Source organism: Meleagris gallopavo, chromosome 26 (assembly GCF_905368555.1).
Source record: "Meleagris gallopavo chromosome 26, MGAL_WU_HG_1.1, whole genome shotgun sequence".
Classification (NCBI taxonomy): Eukaryota; Metazoa; Chordata; class Aves; order Galliformes; family Phasianidae; genus Meleagris; species Meleagris gallopavo.
This window is the reverse complement of record NC_139429.1, coordinates 1,290,568-1,317,070: the sequence shown is the minus strand read 5'-3', so window position 1 is coordinate 1,317,070 and position 26,503 is coordinate 1,290,568. Positions and strand designations below refer to the sequence as shown.

At 45.2% G+C, this 26,503-nt stretch overlaps 1 protein-coding gene across 5 annotated transcripts in view; it reads left to right on the top strand.

Annotated features, from left to right (window-relative positions):
• Positions 1-26,503, top strand: part of ARHGAP32 (Rho GTPase activating protein 32) — a 175,848-nt gene that overhangs the window by 41,976 nt on the left and 107,369 nt on the right. For 4 of the 5 annotated variants that reach the window (XM_085209455.1, XM_085209451.1, XM_085209454.1 and 1 more), the window contains exon 2: positions 22,650-22,758. In XM_085209455.1, the coding sequence (XP_085065581.1) occupies positions 22,651-22,758 (108 nt within the window). In that variant the 5' untranslated portion in view covers position 22,650. Of the gene's footprint in view, positions 1-15,476; positions 15,620-22,649; positions 22,759-26,503 lie in introns of those variants that run through there. The other variant, XM_085209452.1, reaches the window with a different exon arrangement.

Below are 26,503 nucleotides of genomic sequence, written 5' to 3'. Positions count from 1 at the left end.
TTCCATGTCTAAGACACATTTGAGGAGAATGCATCTCAAATGCACGCTTCCCTTTCTTCCTCTCCCTTCCCCCCATGTTTTCCTCTCCCTGGAGGGCAGCTGGCAGGGGTACAGGACTGCAATCCAAGCAGGTGGATTGCACAGGGCCTGCAGAGCACCCCATGCAAGCACAGACTTGTACTGCATGGCAGCCTGCTCAGGCTGCTGGATGGAGGAAGAGAAGCACTGTGGGAATGCTGCCCTTCCTCATGCTTTGGTCTGCTTCGCCAGGCTGGGTTTCTCTTCACCTGGGAACTATGTTTCTCTAACCATATGTTGCAGGAAGTGCCCCTTTCTTCTGGCAAGTGTTGCAACAGAGAAAATTATGGCTCCTGACCTAATTTTTTTTATAAAATGTTGCACAGAATTCAGATGAAGGATACAAAGGTTTTCAGCACGGTAGGCTGTGATTGTGTCCAGTTCTCTGCACCAGCACTGTGTGCAGTTGTCACAAACGCACCTTGCTGTATGGGTGCTGTGGGGCTTTGCACTGACACAGCACCTGCACTGCCTGCTGGCCTTATCTGCTTGTTCTGCTTTGTTGGGCATCTCTAGCAATAGTGTTTTTTTTTTTTTCTTTCCCCAAAATGTTTGTTTAATTGCCTTGGCTTATATTTTAAATCCTCACTTAAAAAAAAAAAAAAAAAGTCTTGGTTGCAGATGCTCTGCACCCAATATGACAGAGGCTTTTCCCTGCATCTCCATCACTCTCTTGCAGTTCCCACCCAAGATGTATGCAGGATTGGCCACTTTCATTGAGATCCCAAATTTTCCCCTCTTTTCTTTCCCTACTTATACATATAAGCCTTTCAATTTGTTTATAGGGAAATCAGAAATATATCTTCTGTAGATTAATCAGTCATCAAAAGAACAAGGTGTATACCGAGGAATCCAGCCCAGCAGTGACTGTCGTGGAGGTACTAACACATAGCTGTGTAAATGGCCTTTGAAGATGATTAATTGTGGAGGTGTGCAGTTGTGGCAATAGCCTTGTGTTTTAAATAGAGCCTTGAGCACAGTTCTTGTACAGGAGAATGTGCAGGAATGCAGAGTTCCTTTGGACAGGGATTAGAAGGTGTTTGCTGCAGCCTGCTTAGCATCTCTGTTTTCTGCCTGGGGAAGGCATGGTGTGAACCAGCCCCTCAGAGGGCTTTAACTTCAACCATGCAAAAGGAGTGTCTGATGTGGTGAGGGGTTGGAAAGGTTGGATGTGCGTTTTGTCAGTCAGAAACTGCAGCCTGGTTTTCTCCTCCTTTTGCTGTGATTCATCGAGTCCTTCCGCTATAAAAACCCTTTCATATAACGTGAGGTTGAGCAGACGATGAATGTCTGTGTGTGGTTGCTCCAAGAAGTCAAATGTCCTGTCCTATGCTCCAGTAGAGAGCAGTGGGTGACCTGTGTCATCAATTAGCAATGACACGGCTCTTGTCTTGGGCTAGCAGCAAGATTTCCTTTCAAATACTTTAGTTTCTTGGTTCAAGCTGACCAGTTGGTCATCACATTTCCTGGACCTGGTGCATATTGAGCAGTACCGTGGCTAAAACCTTGGTTTCAGTGTGCACTATGAGGATGGAGTTGCTTGCAGTCGTTTAGGCAAATAATACACGTATCTCAACATCAAAATGTATTTTTCCATTAAATTTAATTTGCTTTTGGGGTCAGAAGCAGTCCTACATTATCTTGTCATGCATACAATATTAATTGCAGTTAATTTTTAATTTAACAGAAAATTACACGCAGTAAAGGCAGAAGCAGTCCTGTGGCATCCTTGCTCTTTCCTTGCCTAGGTAAACTCAAGCAGTCGAAGAGGTTAAAATTAATATCTGCTCTTGCTCATATATATATATAAAATACATATATATATAAAATGGAAGTTTAAGTTTAGGAAGCAATCAAGGAAGGAACAAATGCACTGGCAGAGGTGACAAGTGGTATTCAAGTTGTATAATCGTATTCTTTGTGCTTGACAGAAGTTTCTGTTAAAGAATTGCTTGGAGCAGGAGTTCTTGATGCAGTTTCCCAGTTAAGGTAGTAGAAGGCTGTCTCATTATGTAAATCTCATTATCATCCTTGTAAAGGTATCAAGGTGAAGGTTGCTCAATTGGCTCTGAGGGCTGGAGGTGCAGTCCTGCCCTGCTCCCCATTCCCCTGAGTGTTAAGGTAGAGATGTGTGCCCAAGCTTGCAGCTGCCTTAGCTGGAGTTTGCTGTTACTGATGTCGTTCTGCTCTGTTCTCTTTATGTAAAGGCTACAGGGGAGCTGTATGAGGAGCACACTTGGGTTTCTCCCCTTGCAACTCTGCTGTTCAGCCCAACAGCATGCCTGAAATCACAGCTGCTGCATTACAGACAGTATCTGTTGAGTTGTCATGCTTCATCACCGTGTAAAATGAGTCTGTTCTTGCTCTGTTACTGTTTCGTTGCTGTCCTACACCCCAGCTGTAGGACACACCTCTTGGCAGCAGGATTTTACCTTCAGGGCCTCTCAGAATTGTGGTTGTTCATCCTGGTGCAAAGTGCAAACGGTTGTTTCTAAAGGAGCGTGTTATTTCCCAGTCATTTCTCCTTATCTCTAGCTTGTCCCACCGGGGCAGGTCTGTTTGGGTAAAACAAAGAAAAATTAGCACTGGGAGAAAGGGATTTAAAAACGGTCATCAGGCTTTCTAGGCACAGAGCAGGTCTAACCTGTTTGACTTTGCCCACAGTCTTCTCCTGGAACTGCTGAACTAATGGTTAGCATGACTCCATCCTTACTCATTAGGTCTAATTAACAAGGTCATTGTTGCTCGGTTACAGAGCATACAGTGCAACACAAACAACAGTAATCCAGCCACTTAGACAGAAAAAAACCCCACAGCAGCAGCAGTTGTGTTGGCTGTTTTGCATAATTTGGGATTGGGTAGCCTTTTCTCTTCGATTTAAAACAGATTTACTACATAGAAACACTTTGTTTTTCTGCTTCCTTTTTTCCACCGAGCCCGGAGAGCAGGCAGTAGTACTTCATACACTTGAAATCTGCATTTAAAATTGATGACCTGCTGAGGCAAAGGAACGGTGTGCAGAATTGGGTGCTGCTGGATGATACTGAATTTCCATCAGCTGCGTCCCTGCGTGGAAGCAGTCCCTAATAGTGAAATTGTTACTTACTCCAGCTGCTGCTTCAGAGCTAGAGCTTTAATTCAGTAATAAGAGCACAGAGAAGCAGTGCTGCTTCACAGGAATATTGCAGCTCCGTGCTGTGCAGAGACTGAGAGGGGCTGATGGAGGTGGCACAGTGAGTTGGGGGCACAGGAAGAGCCCAGGGCTGCACCTCAGTGCCTTCTGTGTGTCCCATGGGGTGGGCTCTGAAGTTGGGTGATGGTGCTCTGTCTGTATGGCTTAATGTGTAAACGGGAAAGGGTAATATCAGCTGTGCACAACTTCTAAAGCTGCTTGCGTAAAGGCAGAAATAAATTAAAGCCTTCTGAGTCTCCTCTGGGAACCCGGTGAACGCTGTCCCGTTTTCAGGAGGAGGAGGAGGCAGAACGCTGATGTGATGCAGCCAAGGTTACAAGGCACATCTGGGAACAGTCTGCTGCTTTTATGCCTCCGACTGGTCACATGCATCACAGCTGCTGAGCTTTGAATTCGGGATAGAGGTGTCCGGCCAGGTAAGAGCATCGCGGGGTAGGCAGGGCAGAAAAATCCAGCTGGGAAAGGGTTACAGCCTGCAGCAGCCCGGGGGATGCACGAAGCCGTGCAGGCGATGGGAGGCACGGAGCAGCCGGAGCCCACGGCTGTGTGCACTGGGCCGGGTCCCAGTTCTGTGTCCCGGCTCGGTGCCGGCAGGACCCGCCTGCAGGGCGCACAGCTCGTGTGCCTCCAGCCCCGCGTGGAGAGTTGTAATGGTTCTGTATCTCCACGGAAGGTAACTGCTTCACGACTGGGTATAGCGGGCAGCGTGTAATGGAAACGCTGTATGTAATTGAAATGCAGGCATGTCGTTTGCACTTGGAAATGCAGCTTCGTTTTAATTTGTAGTGGTTTTTTTTTTTTTTTGAGTATATGCATATGACTGCATTGTGAGTGGTTGAGTGTTTGAATAGAGAAAGGTTAATTCCATCCTTTGATCAGACTGTGCTGCAGAGGCTATGTGAGCATGCAGAAAGCAGAGTGTAATTTGGCGTTGTTGCTCTTTGTGTCACTGAGGTCTTTGAGGCGTTTTCCAGTTGTGTGCAGTTTTGATATTTGCATGAGCAGAACTTAGTTCTTTTAACCAAAAACGAAATATTTCCTATTTGTAGCAGAGTAAAGCATGCAGTCTGCACTTCAGCTCTGCAGGCAGCAGCAGTCAGAAGAGTTCTGTGCTCAGCATGCATTTCTTGTCCTTCCTAATGTGCTGCTGATACAGTGTCAGAGCAAAGGATGTGGAGGAGCCAGGTTGTTGTGTAGTTAACATTCTTACGGAATGAGACAGTGCCGATTATCTTTGTGGCAAATCGTCTCCTTCACCCTGGCTGTAGCTTTACACCATTAGGAAAATAAACCCATTGCTGCTGTCTTTAGTTGGGATCTTCTGTGTGAGGGCTGAGAATGCGTGAATATTTCCTGGGGAGGGGGTTGAGGAGCCAGTGTAATTAAAACGTGTTGTCCTGGGCATGCTGTTCCCACCTACCTGGTATAGAGATCAAGGGTGTTTCTACTCTGCCAAAAGTTATTTCTGAACACAGCTGCCAGAAGCTGAAGATGCAGGTCCTCATTTCACTGTATAATGCATTATCAACAGTGCTGGTAATTAATGCTAACTGCACCCACTTCAGCTTGCACTGCCAGGAACTGGAGAGCGGCTCCTAGCAGCACTGCAAGAACCCTCAGCGTTTGTCTGTTTCCTTTCTCTTGAAGTATTTTGCCTTAGAAGTGCTGCTGTGTATTTTCACATTGCTCGAGTGGCTGAGGTGCTGGGAGAAAGCCAGCCGAGGTAATTCCTCTCACTCAACAAATCTGTATTTAAAAATTAGACGTGTATGGTGTGCTGATGCTGGAGCCTTCATCTCCCCAGCTTCCTTTGTGTCAGAAAAAGCACGGTGCACAACATCCTTGTCTGCACACACACATCCTAGAGCACTGTGTAGGGAGGAACAGCAGAGGGTCTTTGTGGTGTGTGAGCGGGGTTGATGTGTGTGGGGTGGGGATCAGGGTTGGCACATGGATCTGCCCAGGTTGCTGGCAAGAGGAAAGTAAAGCTTACAAACTGATACAACCTGTGCAGTTCTGGCATTTCAGGGAAGGTTAAATGCATTTCAGTTCTGATGGGGATGTTCCCCTTTTTTCCCCTGTGCAGGTAGGCCAGAACGTGGCAATGCTTGGAGCTGGCTTACTGTGGCTGGGTCTCCGAAGGAGAGACCTCTTGCCAGTGGTCCCTCTGCATTCTGCTATTCAACATAGAGGTGAAAATTGGCATTGTCTCTGACAAGCAAGGATTGCATTTAATAAGATTAAAGATGTGTTTTCAACCCCGTGCTCAGTCTGCTGCTCCTAACGCTGGCAGCGTGGGGAGTTGTGATTATTGGTGTAAAGGTAAATCTGTGCTGCATGAACTGTGTGTTCAGGGAAGAAAGAGAAGAGTGAGTGATGTCTGTATGGGCTGCCAGGCCATGGCTCTGCAGGGAGCAGCCCAGCAGTGGGCAGGAGGAGCTGTGTGCACTGCTTGGTGTTGGTGGCATCTTCTTGGAACCCCACGGCTGGTCTGTGCACACCTCCCCTGCACTGCCCCATTCTTACGAACCCCCAGTCCTATATCTGCCTTTCTTCCTTCATTGCACAAAGCAGCAGTGGAAGTGCCACGCTTCCTAAAAGAATCTCTTACAGTCTTGTTTCAAAGCCCCAAAGCATTGCTCAGAGATGTGGCACAGCCCGTGCTCGGCGGCTGTACCTTCCAGGGCAGGGAGCGGTGTCTGCATGCTGGATCATCAGTGGTAGGGAAGTGACATAGCTTCTCCTTCAGCTCCCGAGGGCTGCCCAGCCTTTTCTTTCCCTTTCAGTAAGTTCCATGGCTGAATGATCCTCTGATGCACCCGAAAGGTGACAGCGCGTTACTGCTTGTTGGGTGCCGTATTTACACTTACTGCAGCTTTGTTGGAAAGCTTTGTGAAGGTTTGAAACCTCTGGTTCATCAAGCTCGGAGAAGGGCTTTTAACCTGACACTTCTCATAATGTTAAAGACTAGAAAGCCTTGCTGCATGAGCGTGCCAAGAGTTTAACACAGCTCTTTGTTTTTTAATTCAGACAGTTCAAGCTGAGGGCAATTTTAGCTGGTGATCACAAGGCTCCTATTGCTCTTGCTGAAGTAAGACGATGGCTTTGTTGGGCACTGAGCTGATGCGCAGGCAGTAGCAACGATTTGCTTTTTCATGGCAGGTAAATTTAATGCTGTGTGTAGTCCTGAAGGGATTTAACCACTCTTGGAGGGGGCAGCTCAATTTTTGTGACTCTCCACTTGATCTGAGGCTCTGGGTGCAACTTGCTGTTGTAAACCAAATGTGACACACTAATGAACTCCAGCAATGTGTGTTTTCTTTCCATTATATATTATACAGCAATTTTCCTATTCACAGTGCTATTGAATAGTCAAGGATTTCTCAACATTTTTTTTCCCCAGGGCTTATAAATTAGTGCTCTAAACCTTGTTCAGGATTGGAATGCAGCAGATGAGATTTCAGCCCTAAAGGAGTGCTTCAGCCGTGCAAACATGCTTTAATTGCTGGCCCCGTTTCTTCAGTTCTGTGTTTCAGAAGGTTTTGTCCTTAGAAGTGAAGCGTAAGACAGCACCCAAACCTTTTCCAAAATATCCGAGGTTTTTGAATGTTATTTTCTGTACATTTTCTACTACTGATGCTTCAATGCAATGTTGGTTATTGCTGCATTAGATAAATATGTCTCTGCAGCTTGTTCAGTGTCACTGAGCTGAATTCTGTTTCAGGAATATAAGCGTGCTGGACCGTTGTTTGTCATTCCTTAGAAATACTTTACAAAATATATTTTAAGTGCATTTGCCTCCAATGACAGTGGTATTTCTTATTTTAAATATATTTGGGAAAACACAGAGTACCACATCAACATCCACCACTCAGTCAAGAAACAGAAGGTGAAATAAAAAGAGCAATAAATGACTTATTCCATTTTTTTTCCTGTGGTTTCTGAGCAAATCTTGTAATTCAGAGTGCTGGGAAGAAGGGCCCTGACTCACCATTCCAGTGTTTTTTATTAGGGATGTTATAAGGCTTGGAGTTTGGCATGAAAACGCACAGCAGCCCCTTCCTGGTCTTGAGATTGACACGGTTGCCCCTGTGGGTGATGCTCAGATGCTCTCATTGGGACACGTTAGCACACCATTAACCGTCCCTGACCTTAAAGAATACCTTTAATGTGCTTTTGCATAAGCAAAGCCTCCTTCAGAACCAATTGTTGGTAGTGGTCTGGGGCAACAGCCGCAGTGCAGGAGCGATGTGAAGAATGTTCTGATGTTAAATTGTTCTCGTCGGCTGTGCTGCAAGAAAAGCAGGCTAGATGGAGAACTTTCCTAAACAGAAGCGAAATATAGGGGTTGGGGGAAAAACCCACACAAAACCAAGGAAGCCAATGATTTCTTAATTTTGCAGTTTCATCTGAGGTGCAGTGCTGACAGCTTCCCTTTAGAAAAGGGCTTTCCCAGCTTCTGCCACAAGGGAGCTGCTTAAGGCACACGTGAAAATGCTTAGGTTTTCATGGACTGAAAATCTCCCTGTTAAATAATGGTTGAGAGAAGATACCACTTCCAGAAGATGGTTTTTCTTACGTTTTAGTGTTTGTGGAGAGCCATTGCAGTCATGTCCAGAAGGTTCACCAAGGCTGTGTTGACTGTTTTCATCTCCAAATTAATTTGTCTGCTGCTGCCATGGTCACTCGTCACCTCTCACAGAAGCAGCTTAATGAGATTTAAGGCCTCTGCTGGCTGCCATATCTGATGCTTGAATCCCCAGGGGAAGCTGTGGAAGCGTCACAGCACTGTTGCTCCTGTGTGGGGACTGCATGGGCAAAACAAAGCGCTCTGTATGTAAGGTGATGATTTGTTTGCTGGGAAAATGGAGTATCCATTCCAATGGATTCCAATCCAGCATGTTTCTTGGAACAGGAAAGGTGCTGAGGCTGCAGGTCAAGGAGTTCATTATTGGAAGGAAGAGGCAAAGATTTCTTCTACCTACCTTGGTGCTGGTGCTCTGAAGAGAAAAGTCAGTTTCATAGGGAGGTAATTGTGCTACTGGGAGAACTGCTGTGATGCTTCATGGCACCACAAATGGCAGATACCAACTTCTTCCTTTTTGAGGTGCCCTAAAGCACTTGGTGCTTACTTCCATGCCCTTGCTCTCTCTGCCTGCTTCCAGCCAGCAGGCAATAGGTCTGTAGCTTTCAAGCACCTGCAGTCTGTTTTATGAAAACAAACTGATATCTGAATTACATTTCCTCTTGCCTATAAGAGCGTCCATAACTGATTGTGTGAAAGACTGAAGCTTTCTCTTAAAAGCAAAACCAAAAGGGGGATGAACTGTGCATCGTTAAAAAACAAAGAGAAAACCAAACCTCAGCGCGGTTTCTGTGCTTCATTTATCCAGTGTCTTCAGTATCATCGAGATGTTATTAGCTGCAATACGTAATTTGTGGAGATCTCCACCTTGTGTGCTCCTCTTTACCTTCCAACCTCTTCTATCTAATTTGCATCCTGATTTTAATTAGTTTCCACCAATTTCCCAGGGACGGGGTTTGTCTCTGTTAGGCCAAGACGGTTTCTCTGCAGTGAGATGGGTGAAACCTGTGGGTTTTGGCTTCTGTAGGAATGTGATTACCTGAAATAATAATTCCTTCTTTCTCTGTGTGTTGGTGTATGTTAACAACCACCCCAATCCTTCATTCACTCCTGCAGTGTCTGTGATTTGGAGCGTTTTCCTTTTTGAGGGTTTGACCACGTATGGAGCTTCTCAGGAGCAGCTGCTCCCAAATAATTCCAGATGCAGGCAGACACTGTATGTATCAGATATGATGCTCTGTGTTGGGCCTTTTCATGCTGACATTTTCCAATCCCCATAATTGTTTCTTAAGCATAGAATTGCCTCTTTGAATATTTGAATTCTAGAAACCTATGTATGCGAATTTTTACATTTAGAAGATGAATGTGCTTTTATTTATTGTTCTGTTCCTATGTCCGGTTACTGCTGACAAATTGGAGGGACTTTGCTGCTGTAACCATACTCCTAACAAGAGCTGTAGGGTTTGTAGGGTCTGCAGGGCCATTCAGGCTTTGCTTTGCTGCTCGTGCACATCAGGAGGGAACCTTGGACCCCATGAGAACCGGTCAGTCAGCTGCTCAGGTCAGAGATGCTCGTATGATATAGAAAAGGTCAGCCTGAGCTTTGCGACCATGAGACTGTGTGATGGTAAAGATTTCCCTTCAAGGAGCGTTGAATTTGGTTTATTGATTTTGATTTTCTTTATTTCCTTTTCGGTGAGGAAATGTCAGAGCAAAGATGATCGTAAATCCTCTAAATTGTTTTCAGATGAGTCACCGTGCTGTCAGTTCAACAGCGGAATGAACACTTGACTGCGTTTGCCCAGAAAGCAGCCAAGAAAACCATCAGGAAGAGTAGGTCTGGAATTGCTTGAACCTTTGTGGCTGCTCCCTGTATGAGGGTGAGCATTTGCAGCTGTGCCAGCTGGAAGCAGCTGCTCCCCAAGTCTGGCACCTCCTGCACAGTCCTGTCGTGGTGCGTAGTGGTGAGAAATGCTGATCAGGTTGCTTGCAGGCAGCAACGTGTTGGTGAAGACTGGCTTGCAGGGGTGGAGGAAAGCCTTGCTACATCATCGTATTTGTGTCTGTCAAACTTGTAATGTTGAAGATGGAGTTTATGTGGGTTTAGAAAGCCCTTGTGGGTTAATGTAGTACCAGATAAACAGAGCAAACAACAGACAGAATGGAAAAAAGGGCAAGAATTCTTGTAGATATCTGATGATTCCATGGGTTTTTGGTGCTTCTGCTGCCAGTTGTCTGTGATCTGTCAGCAACTCGGAGCTCTCCAGAATGACTCACGCTGTCTGCAGTACAACCCTGTAGGACAATCTGATACTGCTCCGTTGTTTTGCTATGAGATTTTTCTCTGGAATCCATGGCGATGGGTTTAGGGACACGTGCCATTACTGAAAAGCAGTGTGTAAATGCAAAGCTCGACATCACAGAGGCAGCACTGTAAGCATGTGATGTGGGCTCCTGGTGCAGAAACCTCCCTCGAGGCATTCTTGGTACTTTCTGCCTCTTTGATCAGCAGTAAGGCTGTTAAAAATACTTGGTTTATTTGGGTGCTCAAACAATGCGAGATGTTACATTTCTGAAAAGCATTAAAAGAGAAAAAAAACTAAAGCTGGTGAACTTTATCATGGCGTGGTTTCCTTCTGCGCCTGCTCTGTTTAAACAGTCTGCATCCATAATTGCTTTGAGTCTGTGCATAACGAGATTAATACATTTAACATCCTGGCAAACAGCTCTATCAGGCTTCCATCACAGATGTAATCAGAAGGGGCAAAGTGTGTGTGACATCACAGGGTAAATCATTGCATCTTTCCCATTTTTCTCCCTTCACAACCACTTAACTGGAGGTCAGGCTCTTTTTGGGAGCTCACATCAGGCTGAGGCAAGAGGTGAAGTTTTCCCATTCCTGGTTTTCTTCATTTAGTTGAAGATGTGCTCTACAGATCCTCTCCGTGGCAGCCATACATTGGGCAGCTTTGTGGGTGTTCCCTGTGCTCAGAGTGGTGCTGGCGTGGCTGCAGCACTGGGAGTTCCATCGTGGGGCTGAAAGAGCAAAATGTCCTCTGGGAATCCCTGCCTAAATTGGGCTGTGTGTGCAGTGGCACCAGAGACTGAAAGAGTAAATTTAAAGAGGCTCCAATCTGCTGGAGTGACTTTTCATTTGTAGCATAACTGACCCCTCAAGCTTTTAAACTGTTCAGCAGTTGAGTTTCTGAAAAACCACAGGTTGGCTTTAAAAAGTGCAGCTTTTAAAGTGCACTTTGATTTTGTTGGTTTTTTTTCCCCTAAATTTGCCCTCCAATTCGCGTTTTTAAGTGCAAGATGGGTCACGTTGCTCAGCTTTCCTCTGCAAGATCATTTCATAATTGCAGTGAAAGCTGAAGATATCGCTTCCCTGTTGGACTCGGTGAGTGGAACTTTGAAAATACGAAATGCTGAGAGACCTGCAGTGAGTTAACATGAAGCACAAATGCTGCCTTGCACGTTGTGTTCTGATGTGCTTTATAATTCAGTCCCAGCGACGTTTATGTGATCATACATACGTCCTAATGGTTGATCTGGCAACGAATTTCCCTTTTTCTCTTCAGCTTCTTGAAAACCAGCAGGCAGACAACTTGTGTGTGTGCAGATGTGTAAATACACACAGGCAGCATCTCCTGTGCCAGGCAGGCTGGCCCAGCACACAGGTGCTGCCCATGGGAACTGTCGGTTGTCTCCTATAAGCAAACGGCAGCAAATTATGCTTCAATTATTTTTGTATATCCTGATGAAGTACCATGAAATACCGCTTTAATTGCAGAGTACATCTCAGATTTAATGAACTCTAGCTCTGCAGCAGCGAGGGCAGGCAGTGTTGATTTCAGCGATGCAGCACGCTTTGCAAATGAGGCTTTGTGTCTGATTACAGCTAACAATATATGGACATAGGATATGACACTGGTAACAAACACCCATTCAGATGTAAAAATGGTATTGTACACCAGCTGATGCCCATACAGACTTTTTAATTGGCAGCTGGCCCCTTTCTGAATCCAGATGTATCTCTACGTAGGGAAAAATGATAAATCCTCAGCCTCTTGTAAAAGAAAGGAAGATATATATATGTGTGTGTGTGTATGTGTGTGTGTATATATATATATTTATATATATATATATATTTGCCTTTTCTCTCTTGCATACACAAAATTTTCTTGGTGCCCACTAAGGAAAAGTATTACCAGGGTGTCTAGATGCTCAGAAAGTTGGAGAGTCAATGAAGAAACTTCAGACTGCTACTTAGTGGAGGTATTTATGCACATACAGATGAGATGTGTGCTGTGGCACGGCGTTCTGTGGACAGTACATCTGGGCAACTTACCTGGTGTTACCTGCTAGAAAAAAAAGATGTGATTGTTGGCTTAAAAGAGAAAGCAAACATGCCATGCTCACAGCTGCCTGGATCAACCCGCCCATTCTGGGACTTGAGCAAGACAATGGTGTTTGCTGAAAGAGGCACACTGCAAAGCAGCAGGATACGTGGTGTTCAGTGCACGCTCTTGTCTAATGAGTCAGAAAGGTGAAGGGAGCAGGGTGATTGCTGAGTGTTGGTGCTGAGGGGGTCCGGACCCCTTGGTCATGCGTGGGGAACTGGAGGAAGAGAACAGAGATGGATGCCCCATCCCTGGGTGCATTCAAGACCAGGGTGGATGTGGCTCTGGGCAGCCTGGTCTGATGGTTGGTGACCCTGCACATAGGAGGGGGGTTGAAATTAGATGTCACTGTGGTCCTTTTCAACCCAGGCCATTCTATGATTCCTGGTCACTGCGTGCTGAGAGCCCTGCTGAGAGCCTTGAAGGTGCTCTGTTGTCACTCATCATCTCGTGGGAACGTGGACTGGGAGGGAGCATTTGTGTGGCTTTGGTCACTGTATTCATGCCTCTTCTTTAACTTCTCCTCTCCCAGTCTTCCCTCTTTGCTGAGTTATTCACTATGGTCTAAGAAGTCTCTCTTGCATGTTCTGGTTCTAACACCATCCTGAACGCTGCGTGGAGGAAGAAAACAAACAAACCTGAAGAACACTGCTTGCAGTCATTTTCCTGGGCACTAAAATGAATGTGTTCTGGTTTCAACATCTCATTTCTTGGTGAGCCTGTTAGCCTGGTCACTTCATTATCCCCTCTTTTTGCACAAGTGCCAAGGTAATAGAAATGATTTCATTTTCCAGATTACCCTTGGGTGCTCCGGACAAACATTTTCAAAAGCTGATCCACGCTGCCTTGTTTTATGTCAGACTGGAAAAGCTATAAATCTGTTCATCACCCGTCCATTTGGGTTATCCTATTGCACCTGCAGCCCTTTTTAATGTCTTAAAAATAATCAGACCATGTGCTTTCTCTGGCAGACACTCTGCCAAATCAGTTAAAGCTTTATTTGCCTATTTATTTATTTTCCCAAGAGGGCATTTTATTGCTGACAGCGTGAGTCAGGACAATTAAAGCTTGTGGTGAAATATTCCAGCTTCTGTGATACGGTATGATTCGGGATGAATTGTTTCTTAGTCATGCTGAGCAGCACAATTAACACTCTGTGTGCTGATAGCTGAAAGGCAGCAGTCTGCCAGCTATCTGAGCCTGCTGACTTCTTCCTTTGCAGCCTGGGAAGAAGAAGTGCAGGACCCTTACGGTGCTGTCTGTGGGCTGCTGTGTGGGCATCAGTGTCCCTGGTTTAGGGGAGCAGGCTGCTGGGTGGGAGGAGGCAGCAGGGATCGTGGCCTTTATTTGGGCTTTGCTGGCTCAGCCAGTAGGTAAATTATTGAACATTATTCAGCCTTGTGCCAGCAGGGGTACCAAAATGTTGCTTTTTCTATTGGAACATTTTAAATTAATTGTGAAGAGCTATATGGCTTAAGTATAAAAATTACTTCGGGGCAAAACTTTACTTTATTCCACTTGGCTTTTTGAAGCAGGATTGCAAAGTGGATTTGGTGGCTGAGTGTAATTTTGAGCAGGATTGTCCTTGTTTATTGCGTTCCCCTCCCGACCCCATAAATCCCAGGAATGCTGCCCCAGGCACTGGGTGGGGATGGATGTTGACACAGGTGTCAGGACTGTGCTGCAGGAGCTGCCCTTCTCCTCACTGGGACTTCATGTTTTTAACTGTAATCTATTTTGATGCAGAAGTCCACAATCCTTCTTGATCCCTCATTGCCATGCAAATACATGGGTTTTCATGTGCTAGCTATGAAGCCCCAGCTTGGCCTGTCCTAGGACAGCTTTACTTCTCCCAGCAGTGGGAATGGGCAGTGCTGTGTGTTAACCAGACTGGCTAAGGATGTGCTGGCAAAGAAAAGCATTTAGAAACGGTGCAAAGTGCTGATACCTGTTCTGATCCCAGGCCTTCCTGCCTGAGCCCTTCTCCCCCTGCCTGCCCTCTGGCTTTGCAGCTCTCTGCCATTGCTGCTGATTCTGCTGCTGCTCTGAGAAGATACTGGCACCCTCTCATCCTCTCATCTTTTATTATCCCATTTATAGGCATAATAGCAGCAGGGATACTATGTAGAATTTATACAGGTGGAATCATGCCAGGAGAGATTTTAAAGGCAAGTAGGAAGTGATAAGGAATAGTATTTTTCACCTGGTTGGGTCTGTAAGTGAAGAACACTGGAAAGGAATCAGTCACCTGATACGTTTGTTTTTTCTACCCCAGCCTTGCAAAGCATGTAAGCATCTGCTTAAATTTCACTGAACTTTAGCACTGGGTGAAGCAGGCAGCTGCCTGCATGCCTTGGTGCTTCTGCAGCCTGCTTCCAGCTGAGGGGCAGTGCAGGAGGGCAGGGGATTAAACGTTCTTCAGCTGCTATTTGCAAAACGGCTTGCAAAGGGGAGAATGAAAGCAAGAGTGCTCAAACTGAGTGCTGAGATCTACACAGTGTGACTGCTCATCTGGCAGGTTGGACTATGCTATCTATGTTTGACAGATAACATTTAATCTCGCTGTTTCAGGGAGATGTATAAGAGCTGTTCAGCCCCATTAGGCATAAGATAGCTGTCCTGTAAAGTTCTGAGAGAAAAATGCTGCTTTCTCAGGAGAGCAGCAGTGGCCGTGCAGAAGCATCGTGTCATGTCTGTCCTGTCAGTATTCATTGGCTTTGCGGGTTGGGGAAGTGAGCAGCTGCCTCTGGTGCTGCCCCAGCCCAGCTCCTTTCTGAGCAGTGCTGCATTCCCAAGGCTGCTGCTTTCTTTCCAAGCTGGCTCACTCCCTGGCTGTAGCTTCCTGTCATGCTGCTCACAAAGCAAAGCCTGTCTTTGCAGAGCAGCCTGTTATCGGCCTCCCCAGCAGTGGCGGTGGCAAAGCAGGGGTTAAGCCAGCTCAGTTTGCTGCTCTGCTTGCTCAGGTGTGCAGAGGAGCAATAAAGAATGGCTGATGAGGTGAAAGAGCAGCACCTTGGTGCACCGAGCTTACAGGACCTTGCAGAATTGCATGCTGGGTACCCTTCTTTCTCTTCATTTATTTTACATCATTTTTGATGGCAGATATTAATTCTTATGGAAAAGACTTCCCTATCTGCTATTTTTTTTTTTTTTTCCTGCTGAGTCATTGCACAACTCAACAGTCATTTGTGTGGTTTGCTTCCTGGAGCCTTGAGTCGGTTGTGTGCCTTCCTTCTCGCCTCCTGCATTTGCTGTAGCTGTGCTGGTTCCAAGCAGAACTCCATCATATGGTCCCATGCTGTCACTCCGTGGTTGGGGCGAGTGAGACATGTCCTAACAGCAGGATTTACCCCGTGCTCAGTAAGTTGTTATTCCTACCATAATGTTAGCATTGAAAAATTATTAATTTTCCTACACAGCAGCAGTGTGCGAATGCTGACATTGGATCTCATAGCAGAAGGGACAAAAGAAACCTTGTTTGCTTTTGCTTTTTCTTACATTCCAGTGTTGGCATCTGCTTAGGCAGTTTTAACACCTTTTGTGTTTTTCATCCTCTATGAAATGCGTTTGGAAAGTGGTTTCCTTTTTGTTTTTTGAATATATCTGGATCATCTGTGCCTATGTATGTAGTCCACTCCCCACTCTCTTGATGTCTTTAAAATCAGGTTGATGCTTGGATAGGTATTTCAGGGACTTTCTTGTGCTGCCTGATGTAAGGTCGAAGTGGTTACCTGGTGGTGCTGTATGATGAAGCATTGCAGTGCCTACACAACCTCGGGTCCTTGGCTCCAGCATTTGCCAAGCTAAGATAAACGCCCAGGTTCTCCACACTCAGTATGAGGAGCAGTGCATGCACATCAGGATGGCATCTGCAGAAACCCACCCAGGTTTTACTGGACGGGAGGTCAGAGCCAAATGGAGGTCTCTGAGAGGAGCACGTTCAGATCTTTCTCATCCCCTCTTTGTCAGAAGATCAGAAGCCATTATGATACAGGTTACATGTGGTATTTCAGCTTTGTGCTTCTCGGTGCAGCCTTTGGAGTTCATGTTTTGTTTTATGATATGCCATTTCTCAGTCTCTCCTCCAAAAAGAAAAATAAAGCTAAATTAGACTGAAGCCTTGGCTAATTGTTCTCTCTCTATTCATCTCCGTGGCAGCAGGAAACCTAGCAGCAGGGTTTCCATTCACAGCAGACATGTGTGCCAGCTCGAATGCTTTTGTACCAAAAATGCATACGTGGGTGTTGAAGGTGAAAATGATTGGGTAGTAGTGGCTGCAGCTGTACCCTTGAGAACTTGAGGAAGGGAGATCAACGATCTCTTTCCTCTACATTTATTTTTTTTCTGCACTGAGAAAGATATTTAACATTTGTAAATCATTCCAAGAGGGCAAAGTAACTGATCTGTGATGACTGAAGAGCTACACCAGCACTGGGTCTGTCTGTAGTGCTGACATTGGCTCTGCACGAGGTAAGGGTGGGAAATGTATAACGCCTTGAATTATGGTCTGCAGGTGCTGCTTCCACTTGTCATCCCTTCTTATTTATTGCACTGCTGCCACTTGTTTCTTCATGTCGTGCATCAGAAATGCAAGCAGCAGATAAGCAGTCCTGCAGGTTTGTCCTGGTTACTCTTTTACTTTCCCATCCATATTAGCTTCAGAATGACCTGCTTGTTTAGAATACACATCTCTCTGCTACAGCAGAAATAATTGCAGTATGGTTTGCACTTACTGTGGCCATATGACCCCTACCTGGTCAGACATGTCCTTGCTGACTTATTATAGTTGTAGATCTCCATTTAATTCAATTTAGGGGGTCAAGAACCATGCAATAGAAATAATAGCAGTGCAGCATATTAGCAGTGATCTACAGGCATGGAAAGAACTGAGCATTTTCCTCCTTTCTGCTGCTGCTACCATTGATGTGGAGTGATAGCAGAAGTGCTGTTGTAAATAGGATGCTGGGTCAGCTGGTCATTTAAAACTAGTCATTAAAGGCAGGATGGCTGGAACTACTCTTCAGTTGTTTTTTATGCTTGCTTATCTTTCATTCTTTATTTGGTCGGTCAGGTTCTGGTGTCCCTGAGTTCATTTCCCTTCTTTTCCCTGGCAGTGCTCATCTCTGGGTGTTGTTCTCCCCTGGTTTCTCCCACAGTGTGTTCCCACCACGCCTGCAGTGAGCTGGGCAGATGGGAGGCTTTGCTGTGGAAGGTGCCCAGCTCTGTGCATGCGTTTGGCTGCAGATGGGGTTTCCCTACAAAGCAACTATCTGACCAGACAAGTAGTGTTGTTTCGTGTTAGGAACAGTTGTCATGTTAACAGCACACGAGGCTAATTGCAACTGTTGAGTTGATGGTGCTTGATCATTTCACGTGCTGAAAGCATCATTTTTCCAGTATATGCTTGGATTAGGAAGGATTACATTTGCCATGGCTTTGCATTACCTCTGAACTACAAGTAAATGAGAAATGAGTCCAGATGAATGTCCTTGGATCTGGGTTTAGGTCACGCTTTGTAATTTTGGGGTAAACTTAAAACTTTTCTGGATTAGCTGTAAACAGATGGTTTTTATTACTGATTTGTATTATGGTATTTAAGGGCTCCAGTGGAGACTGGAATGGCTTTTGTTGGGCAGAGAGGAAGCCATGAAATGAAACCGTGCCCAGAAGAAAGCATGAACTCAAAAAGCAGCCATCCTTCCCCATCTCCTCTCTGTGCTCAAACTTCAGGGCTGCTTATAGCAGTTCATTAATTGTAAATGAGAGGCCAGTACTCTTTTTCCCTAGAGACAATTTGTTTCTTCATGTGTTCCTGAATTGAACCAGAGGAAACCAAGCTAAGAGCGTTTTCCTAATTCTTTTCTTACTCAGGGCAAAAGTGATAAGAGAAGCTTATTTAAAGAATAAGTTTTCTAATTGACTGTCACTGTGTTCTGGAAGAAAATACCAAGCACTTACTAAAACAATGCCTTTTATGTGCTGCCAAAGCAAAGAGCAGTTTTGTCCAATAATACACGTATGCAGAATGACGAGAATTGTGTTGTTTTTTTTTCAGTAAACCTCTTTAATAACCAAGAGTGTGGCTCAGAGCATGTAAAAGCTGAATATTCTTTTCATAAAGCGGTCAAAGAAGTCCTCCTTTTGCAAAACCTGAATGCAGATTACTAAAGCCAAGTTCAACATAGCCCTTAGGCACCATTGCAGCCCCTTGCAGAGCTTTGGATGGGCATCTTGCTGCTCACTGAAGTGCCTTGCAATTGGTGTTCCTGAGCTGAGACAGAGCACAGCTGGGTAACATTGGGCACACAAAGCTGCCCACGTTGTGGCAGAAGAGCAGAACCGTCCTTGAAAGCCCTGTGCTTTCCTGAGCAGCTGCACTGCACAAAGGAACGCTTGGTACTGAGCTCCTGCTGCCCCATCCCAGCAGTTCTCTGACCATCACTGATAAATCAGGAGCTGAAAACCATTGATGTGAACATCTAAAACGAGGCAACAGATGCATCCTTGTTGGCACAGGTAGCGTGCAGTCATTCAGATAAATTTAGGTTGGTTTCTGCTGGCTCGTATTTGAGTAACAGCATAGGCTTTTTAAATGGTTCTTCTGTTGTAATGTTGTGTTTCTCTATTAGTTTTTCTTACCCACTGGCTTCCTAAACAATCCAATTTTGGCTTCCTAATAATGAACTTACATCAAAAGTGTCCACTGTAGCTTTCAACTTAGCAGAATCAATCACAGTAAACCATTCAGTTATGCCAGGTTTTCATTTTGTGGTCAAGGATTAAATGCAATCCCATTTGCCATTTGTTTATTTATGAGGCGTGTTTATTGACGAGGTGTGCTGACCTTGGAGGTCTTTTCTGTCTTTGCTCTGTGCGAACCTTGAGACAGACTTCAGAAATCTTATGTTATATACTACAGATAGCCATAATGTAATCAGCAAGGTGTTGACAGTGCTGATTTAAAAGATGGGAAATTAAATTCTCTTTCAGGTCATCGCTGCCAGCCTTCAATTCCCATCTTGTTTCACTGTCCCTGGGGCTCTCGAGCTATCTCCACTTTCCATATTGCATGATTATTTGTTCCTTTCCACTGTATTATTTTAATTTCATGGATATAGAGTTTGCTTGGGAAATGGGGTTGGCAGAGGGTGGGTGTTTCCTGGTTTCATTTTTTCCCCCCATCTCTTTCATGATAGCGCAGATTTTTTTTATGGTGTAAGTTTGAGGCCAGAAATAAAGGCGTGCTGATGTTTCTCTCTAGATTCCAACTTCTAGCCCAGGTGTTTATATGCTTTATGCCACATCTCAGTTCTTGTTTCCTAGATATTGCCTTTCCTTGTGATGATAAGGGCAGTCCATAGTGAAAAGCTGCCTTAATTTTGTGTCATATATTGTATGCTGGCCACTCCAATTCTTGATATATTTTTTCTCTGTAGCTCTGTGACTCACTTCACTGGAACAGGTTGCCCAAGGAGGCTGTGGATGCCCCATCCCTGCAGGCATTCAAGGCCAGGCTGGATGTGGCTCTGGGCAGCCTGGGCTGCTGGTTGGTGACCTGCACACAGCAGGGGGTTGGAACCAGATGATCTTTGAGGTCCTTTTCAACCCAGGCCATTCTGTCATTCTATGACTCCTTGTCTTGATCGAATTATTTTTAAACCCTCCAAAGAAGAGGTTTTAAAGGCATCTTTCTGTTGATTGTTGGAGTACCTTTCCATGCTGTGAGTGGGAGGTGGGGGATCAAAGCCTGGCAACATTGCTTTCTTTCATGGGGGCAGACAGGGATGCCGCATCCTGGCTGTTGTTACATTTGCCCTTTAACTTTAACATGCACTGGATTGAGGAGTTTTGCACTGTGCTTCACCAGTAATGAATTCTTGGAGCCTAAAGCAACCCCAGATCTCATCTGTCTGCAAAATATTTTGCTAATCCTCACAGTGGTGCCTCTTGAACTTGCAGCAGCACATCATGATTCTGTTCTGGTTGTTGTCTGCCTCTGCTTTCGCCCCTCTCTTGAGCAGTATCTGTTAATAGTGTCAAAACTGAAGAGTGCTCATTGAAGACAACCATGTTTGCTAGGAGCAAGGAAGATGAGCCAAGTGCATGCACAGTTCCCTGCAAGCAATGCAAAGATTAATCTGCAGAGCGTTGCTAGCGCCCTGATAAAGTCTGTGTTATTCTGGCTTTTTTGTGCAAATTATTTGAGTGACACAAATACCCATTTTTATCAGATAATGTTTGAAGCTCGTTGATTTTAAGCATAGATTTGTGTCAGCAAAGGCCTTATTTAAATTTGGCTTTTTGGGTAGAATTCATATCTCAGAAAGCATCGCTTTCTGTGGAGCTGTAAATGCTTTTGAATCATCGCTTCCATGGGGCAGAGCTTTGCTTTTCTGTGGGCTGAGAAACCTCCCGGCACAACAGCAGTGCTGTATAAATAATAAATAAACGAATAAATCAGTTATCGTCGGCTCTTGCCTCCTGAATTGAGGTCAGAAAGAAAAGTCATTTGAAGGAGAAGCAGCAGGGAACGCTGACCTGCCCAATGTCCCACGGGGGGGAGTGCAGCCTAAAGATCAGCCTTGGCATTTAATTAAAAAAATATATAGCCGGTCTGAAATGAGTATCTGTCAGGCAGACAATTATCTGTGTGATATGAGGGGTCTGGTGTTCAGAGTGCCTGGTGCTTCCATGCTATTGCATGGCTTTCAAACAATCAGGCATCTCTGGATGTAATTTGTCAGTGCCTCGTGTTGTCCCAGGGGACAACCATCAGTCAGCAGCGAGGTGGCATCAGGGCCCTGGCAGTCCTGGCATGCAGTGGGCAGCATTTACCATATCTGACACTCAGCAGGTGGGATGTGAGCTGTCCTGCAGTGTTCGCCCATTGCCAGTAGTGCGGGGCTGTGGCTGCAGGGCAGCACCGATGGGCTTTGGTTCCTTGTAAGCAGATGGGGAAGTGCTGCAATGAATGGCAGTTGGCAGACTGGGGTTTGAGAACATGGCAATGGGCATTAGGTGCTTCTTGACACAGTTGTGTCGTGTACAGATGTACGAGCTCTGACTTGGAATTCATAAACCTGACTTAGTAGAGAAGTCAAAAGAACGGGTGTGAAAGAGAGCTGTGCCTTCTGTGAAACGTCCTGTAAACATTTGTTCCAGTACATTTGATTCTCAGTTTACACCATAGAAGGATTCAGTCATCTGAAGAGGGATTGCTTAATGACCTCTGTGCAGGCAGAGCTGTGATTAATGTAACGGTGTCGGCTGCTGTTTGATGGGCACAGGGAGCTGCAGAGCAGCTGAGGAAGTGGCATTTCAAATAACGATGGCTTTTCTGTCATTACGGGTCATATTAAATTGTAGTGAATTTTCAATCAATTACAGCTCCCGTGAAATGGCCAAGTGTGGGCTGTATGGACCAGGGCGGGTTCTTCAGTTTCATTTGTCCCTTAATGTTTACAAAACGTGTCCATGCTTTATGTCAGTGCCAGTGGGCAGTGGATATCCATGTATATAATATTCCTAGCTTATCTTTAAGTGAAGCCGTGTGAGCTCAGAAACCTCCTCCTCTCGCAGTGCAGCTCCAGGGTTTTGTTTCATTCCTACTCTGCTCTGCCCTGGGAGAGAGGAGGACAGGAGGTGTCACACCTCCCAACTCCTTTCCTCTTGCCTTTCCTTCAGGATAAATTGTAGCAAGAAGCAGGCAGCCATCCTTACAGTAACATCCCTTTAGCTTCAGAGGTCGCTTCCATACTCCTCTGACTGTTTCCCAGCTGCCAAGTTTGTTACCACTTGGTGACACTGAATTGAGACCTCACCTGGGTGACTCCATTGGCTCATTTTGCTGTGCGTGCATCCTAAAGGCAGGAGGCACGGTGTCCTTGGGCAGCCCTGCAGTGCTGGCAGCGTTTCAGACGTGTGGGAAGTTTATTTGTCAAAAAGAAAGCATTGGCTTTGGTGGGAAAGGCTATTAAGGAAACAGATTTCTGATGGGAAATCCAGGGGGGACTGGCATAAGCCTGAGGAGTGTATGGTGAATTGATTTGTAATCCAAAGAGCACGTAAAGGTGTGAATTCAGTCTTCTTATTTTCAAATCTTAAGGCTGAGGGAGCGTGCTGTTTGTTTTAATTGTGTATGTAGCACTGATTATCAGATGGGTTACTCTCAATAAACGTCATCTACTTACAGAAGCCTGCCTGAATCTTCTGTGTTAGCAAAGCCACAGCAAATGATGCTGCACCTTCCAAGGAATCGCTGTCTGCTTCTCACAGGCTAAGGGTGTTTGCATGGGCAAACAGCACCTTCTTAAAACGGGCTGAAGGTTTCTCAGTGCTTTAAGACCCGCGAAGATGTCCGCGTATCAAACCTGTCTGTCCTCCTTTTCAGAATGATGAAGTCCTCTTTACATTCAGAAGAAGATGACTTCGTGCCAGAGCTTCAGAGAAGCATCCATCCCCGAGAGAGGCCGGACTGGGAGGAGACCCTCAGCGCCATGGTAAAACTCCTGGCTGCGTTTTTGTATGCATGGCTTTTGTTCAGAATAATCGGCACTGCTGGCTCTTGTGTTTTATATTATGCTTTGATTCTTCCCCTGCGAATTTCAGCTTTTTAAATGGGTTGTGTTGTAGGTTCAGTGAGACCAAAATACTTTCCTTCCTCTGGCGCTTTGTCAGGGGGAGGGAGAAGGAGCACGCATAACGCTTCTGCCCTATTAATACGTGCCCCAAAGCAGGTCTGGTAACCAATTAAAAGGTCTGTAATGTCACAACGATTTTCAGTCTGCATTAACCTCGTTTTCGGCAAGACTTTGGAGCATGAAGGGAACTTCTTGTAAAAACATGCTCTTTGAAGCATGCAGCATTGTGGAAGAATGTGATTTTAGCAGAATGCTGGCAAAGTCTGCAGCGGTGAAATGTTACCCTAAAAGCTAACCTGAAAGGAATTGCAGAAAAGCAAGCACAAAGGTGCTGCTCTCATCCTTATCGCGACACTGCAAGCGGGCTGTGGGCTGTAGACTTCTGCATTACCCTGATTTGTTTCCTTTTTAAACAAATGAGTGGAGCACCTCTCTCTGCATTCACCTCCTCTCCTCCCAGCTCCTCCAGGGTTTGCTGAGCTCAGACAGGAGATTGTTATTTTATCTAGTTGCCAAATTAGGCAATCCGATTAGGTGGTTTTGTGAAGTTATCTTACCTCACAGACATTTGACCTGCCTGGTCTCAGTACAGAACTGTCCAGATGTCCCATCTTGCTTGTTATGTCCATATATTCTAAATTGCTTCATTAGCATATTAAGCAGAAGAGGAAATTGCATTCTGCGACAGAGCTTGGACAGGGAGAAGATCTGAATGTTCCTGGGTGGGATTGCTGCTCCTGCTGGGGCAGCCCAACTGCATGGCTGAGATTCCTGTGATGTGAGACCAGTGACAATTTTTCCTTTGCATCACATCGTGTGGCAGTGGCAGAGCATCTGGAAAAGCCATATGTTTGCTGCTCCTGACTCGCAGCAGCGTGAGAGATGGGCTGGGTTTAGCTGTGCTGCAAGGGCAGTCAGAGCCATGTGATGCATGGGGCTGGGGGTTTGCAGAGAAGCCCAGGTGCTGTATGGGAAATCCATGCTGAGCTGGTTCTCTCCTAAGCTTGAGTAAGGGAAAGGAGCTCAGAGGCCTTTGTGGATAAACCTCCAACTTTTTTGAGGAGATGAGGGGAGAAGCAGTTTTCACCGTTACTCAGTAAATGATTTGTGTCTATCCTTTTCCCTTTGGAATTGCAGTGCTGTTGAATAATGTTAGAGTTGTTTCACTGCAGCATTACTGTGTGTGCCAGAATCTCCACGGCTGGGATTCTCATACAGACCTACGATGACATTCTGTAGTACTTAGCACACCCTAATGACCACTATTATTACCAGCAGCACGTAATTTGAAGGTGTAAGTTGTGTGGCTGTGATTTAGTATCAACAGTGCAGTGAAATGGGATTGTAACTCCGTGTTGCTTATCTGGAAGCATCACAGCAGATGTGTTCCTTTAGGTTATCTCAGTCTTTATGTGGCAACATGGGATTCCTAATGCTCCCATCGAAGATCTGAGATTCTTCTTTGTCTGGAAGCATCAACCTTGTCACGTATGCATATGTGTTTCCTGCAGCAGCACCTTCCTGAATGACCTTTCAAAGGAAGGATGCAAAGCAGCCTACCTTTACACCGTGCCCTACAGTGAGAGAGCATGCATTGCAACTCAGCTCACTTCCACAGGCTGCACAAGCCTTTCTGAGAGATGGTTTAAGTGAATCAGTGCTACTCACGAAGCCGTAGAAGAATCCAGCAAGACAGATAGGGCAAACAGAACATTGGGAACCCAGTGGAACATGAATGTTCATCCTGATGGATTATTTAAGGCTTAAAGCACCATTAATATCTGGCTGGATCAGATGAAGAACATTCTGGGAGAAATATTCATTATACATAGTTAAGATGTGTACCCTCGCTATAAGACAGGTATTTATTTTAATGTTAAATAAGACAACCAAGTGTTTGTACTGTTTTAAAAGCATTATCAAACCCTCTATAACACAATGATGGTATTTTGTTTCAAATTCCTTTTTTCAGGCCAAAAAACCCTAAACCAAGACAGAGCTCTGGCCTCTCTAGCATTTGGCCTGCTGGTGTTTTTCTGTGCTTCTTGTTCTGCTCAACTCCATGCTTCTCTGCTGTGAGTTCTGACTTTTAGCAATTGTCTCTTCCTGGATATGTTTTTTTTCCTCTATCTGCAAGTATTTTTTATTTTTTTTTTTCCTTCTCTCTGCATTGGCCAGCAGATCTCAGTGATGCTGCATGTGTGAGAGCGCTGCCTGTTCTCATCAGTGTTACTCAGCCTCAGATGCTGCAGCCTCAGAGCATGGAGCTTCTTCACACTGCACAGCCAGGGCTCGTGTGGGTCACTGTCTGACACAGTGCTGTCTGTAACCTCCAGGAATGTCTCAGGAGTATTATCTCTAATTCAATCTCCAAATATGACACAAGTTAGCTAGCATACCTCATTTATTAGAGTTAGGGTACTTAGGGTACTATATTTGTTAGAGTTATGGTAGTGTGGTTGGGTTGCGTTTGGACTCGATGATCTTTAAGGTCTTTTCCAACTGTGATTCTATGATTGTTGTAGTCGGTTGGGTGTTTTTTTCCAAGGAAATTCAGGTCTGAGGTTTGCTGCACAGTGACTCGGTATGGTACAGCATAGGGCTAAGTGTTACAGACTGAGCTTGTAGTTACAATGGCTACAATTTGTGCTTGTGGTGTTCTGACTTCATGCACATTAGAATGCATTGTAGCTGGACATAAGAGCCTCACTTGCTCATCTTTTCTGTGTTAAGTGAATCAAAGTTCCATCTTCAACCTCTGCCTAATGGCCAGTCAGAAGGGGAGACTTAAAGGATGCTTTCCTGCTGAGAATTAACACTGTCTTGTTGTACTTTTTGCTTAACCAGTGCATCTGCTGTATTTGTTTCTTTCTTGATGGTTTTAATCATGAGCCTTCCTTCCTTGCTCTCTTCACTTTGCATTCTTGACAGACTCAGGTTTGGTCCTTTCCTGTAGTTTGCTCCTTGCATGCTATATGAGTTTCTCATAGTTGCATAATAAACTCATTTTCTGCTTAGTTGTTGGAGTTGCAGACAGGTTTTGTTGTCGCTTGTTGTTTCAGCCTTTGGTTAATGGAGGCTGGAAGGGCTTGGAGAAGCTGGATGGAGCTGTGCTGTTTTCTGTTTCCATTGCTTCTCATTGTAGACAGCTGGAGACCCAACTGGGTGCGAGGCTTTGTCACTTGGAATGGATGTCACACTCTGCCAGGTGAGGAATTGCTGAGACTAGCAACAGTGCAAGGAGCTTGGGAAATTCTGACACAACAGACAGATCTGTGATGCTCATTCAGTTGTCTCTCGAACTTTGCCTCTCTACATGCTTTTGTACTTTGGGAAAGGTGCTTTATGCATTCACGGTTAGGCGAGCATCCCCTTCCCTCCCTTCCCTCCCCCTTTTATCTGCAATGTGTTTGGAAGTGCTTATTATTAATTTATGTGAGTGCTTTGTTTCCAAACCTGCTTCTTAACAAGAAATAAACTGAAGGACTTTCTAAATACGTAGAGATTGAATGTCCTCCTGTTCTTTGAATATTAGATAGGACAGAAACTCTATTTTTAATATTTCCATCCTTGTTGGCTAATCATGGGCACCTGAGTTTTTTTT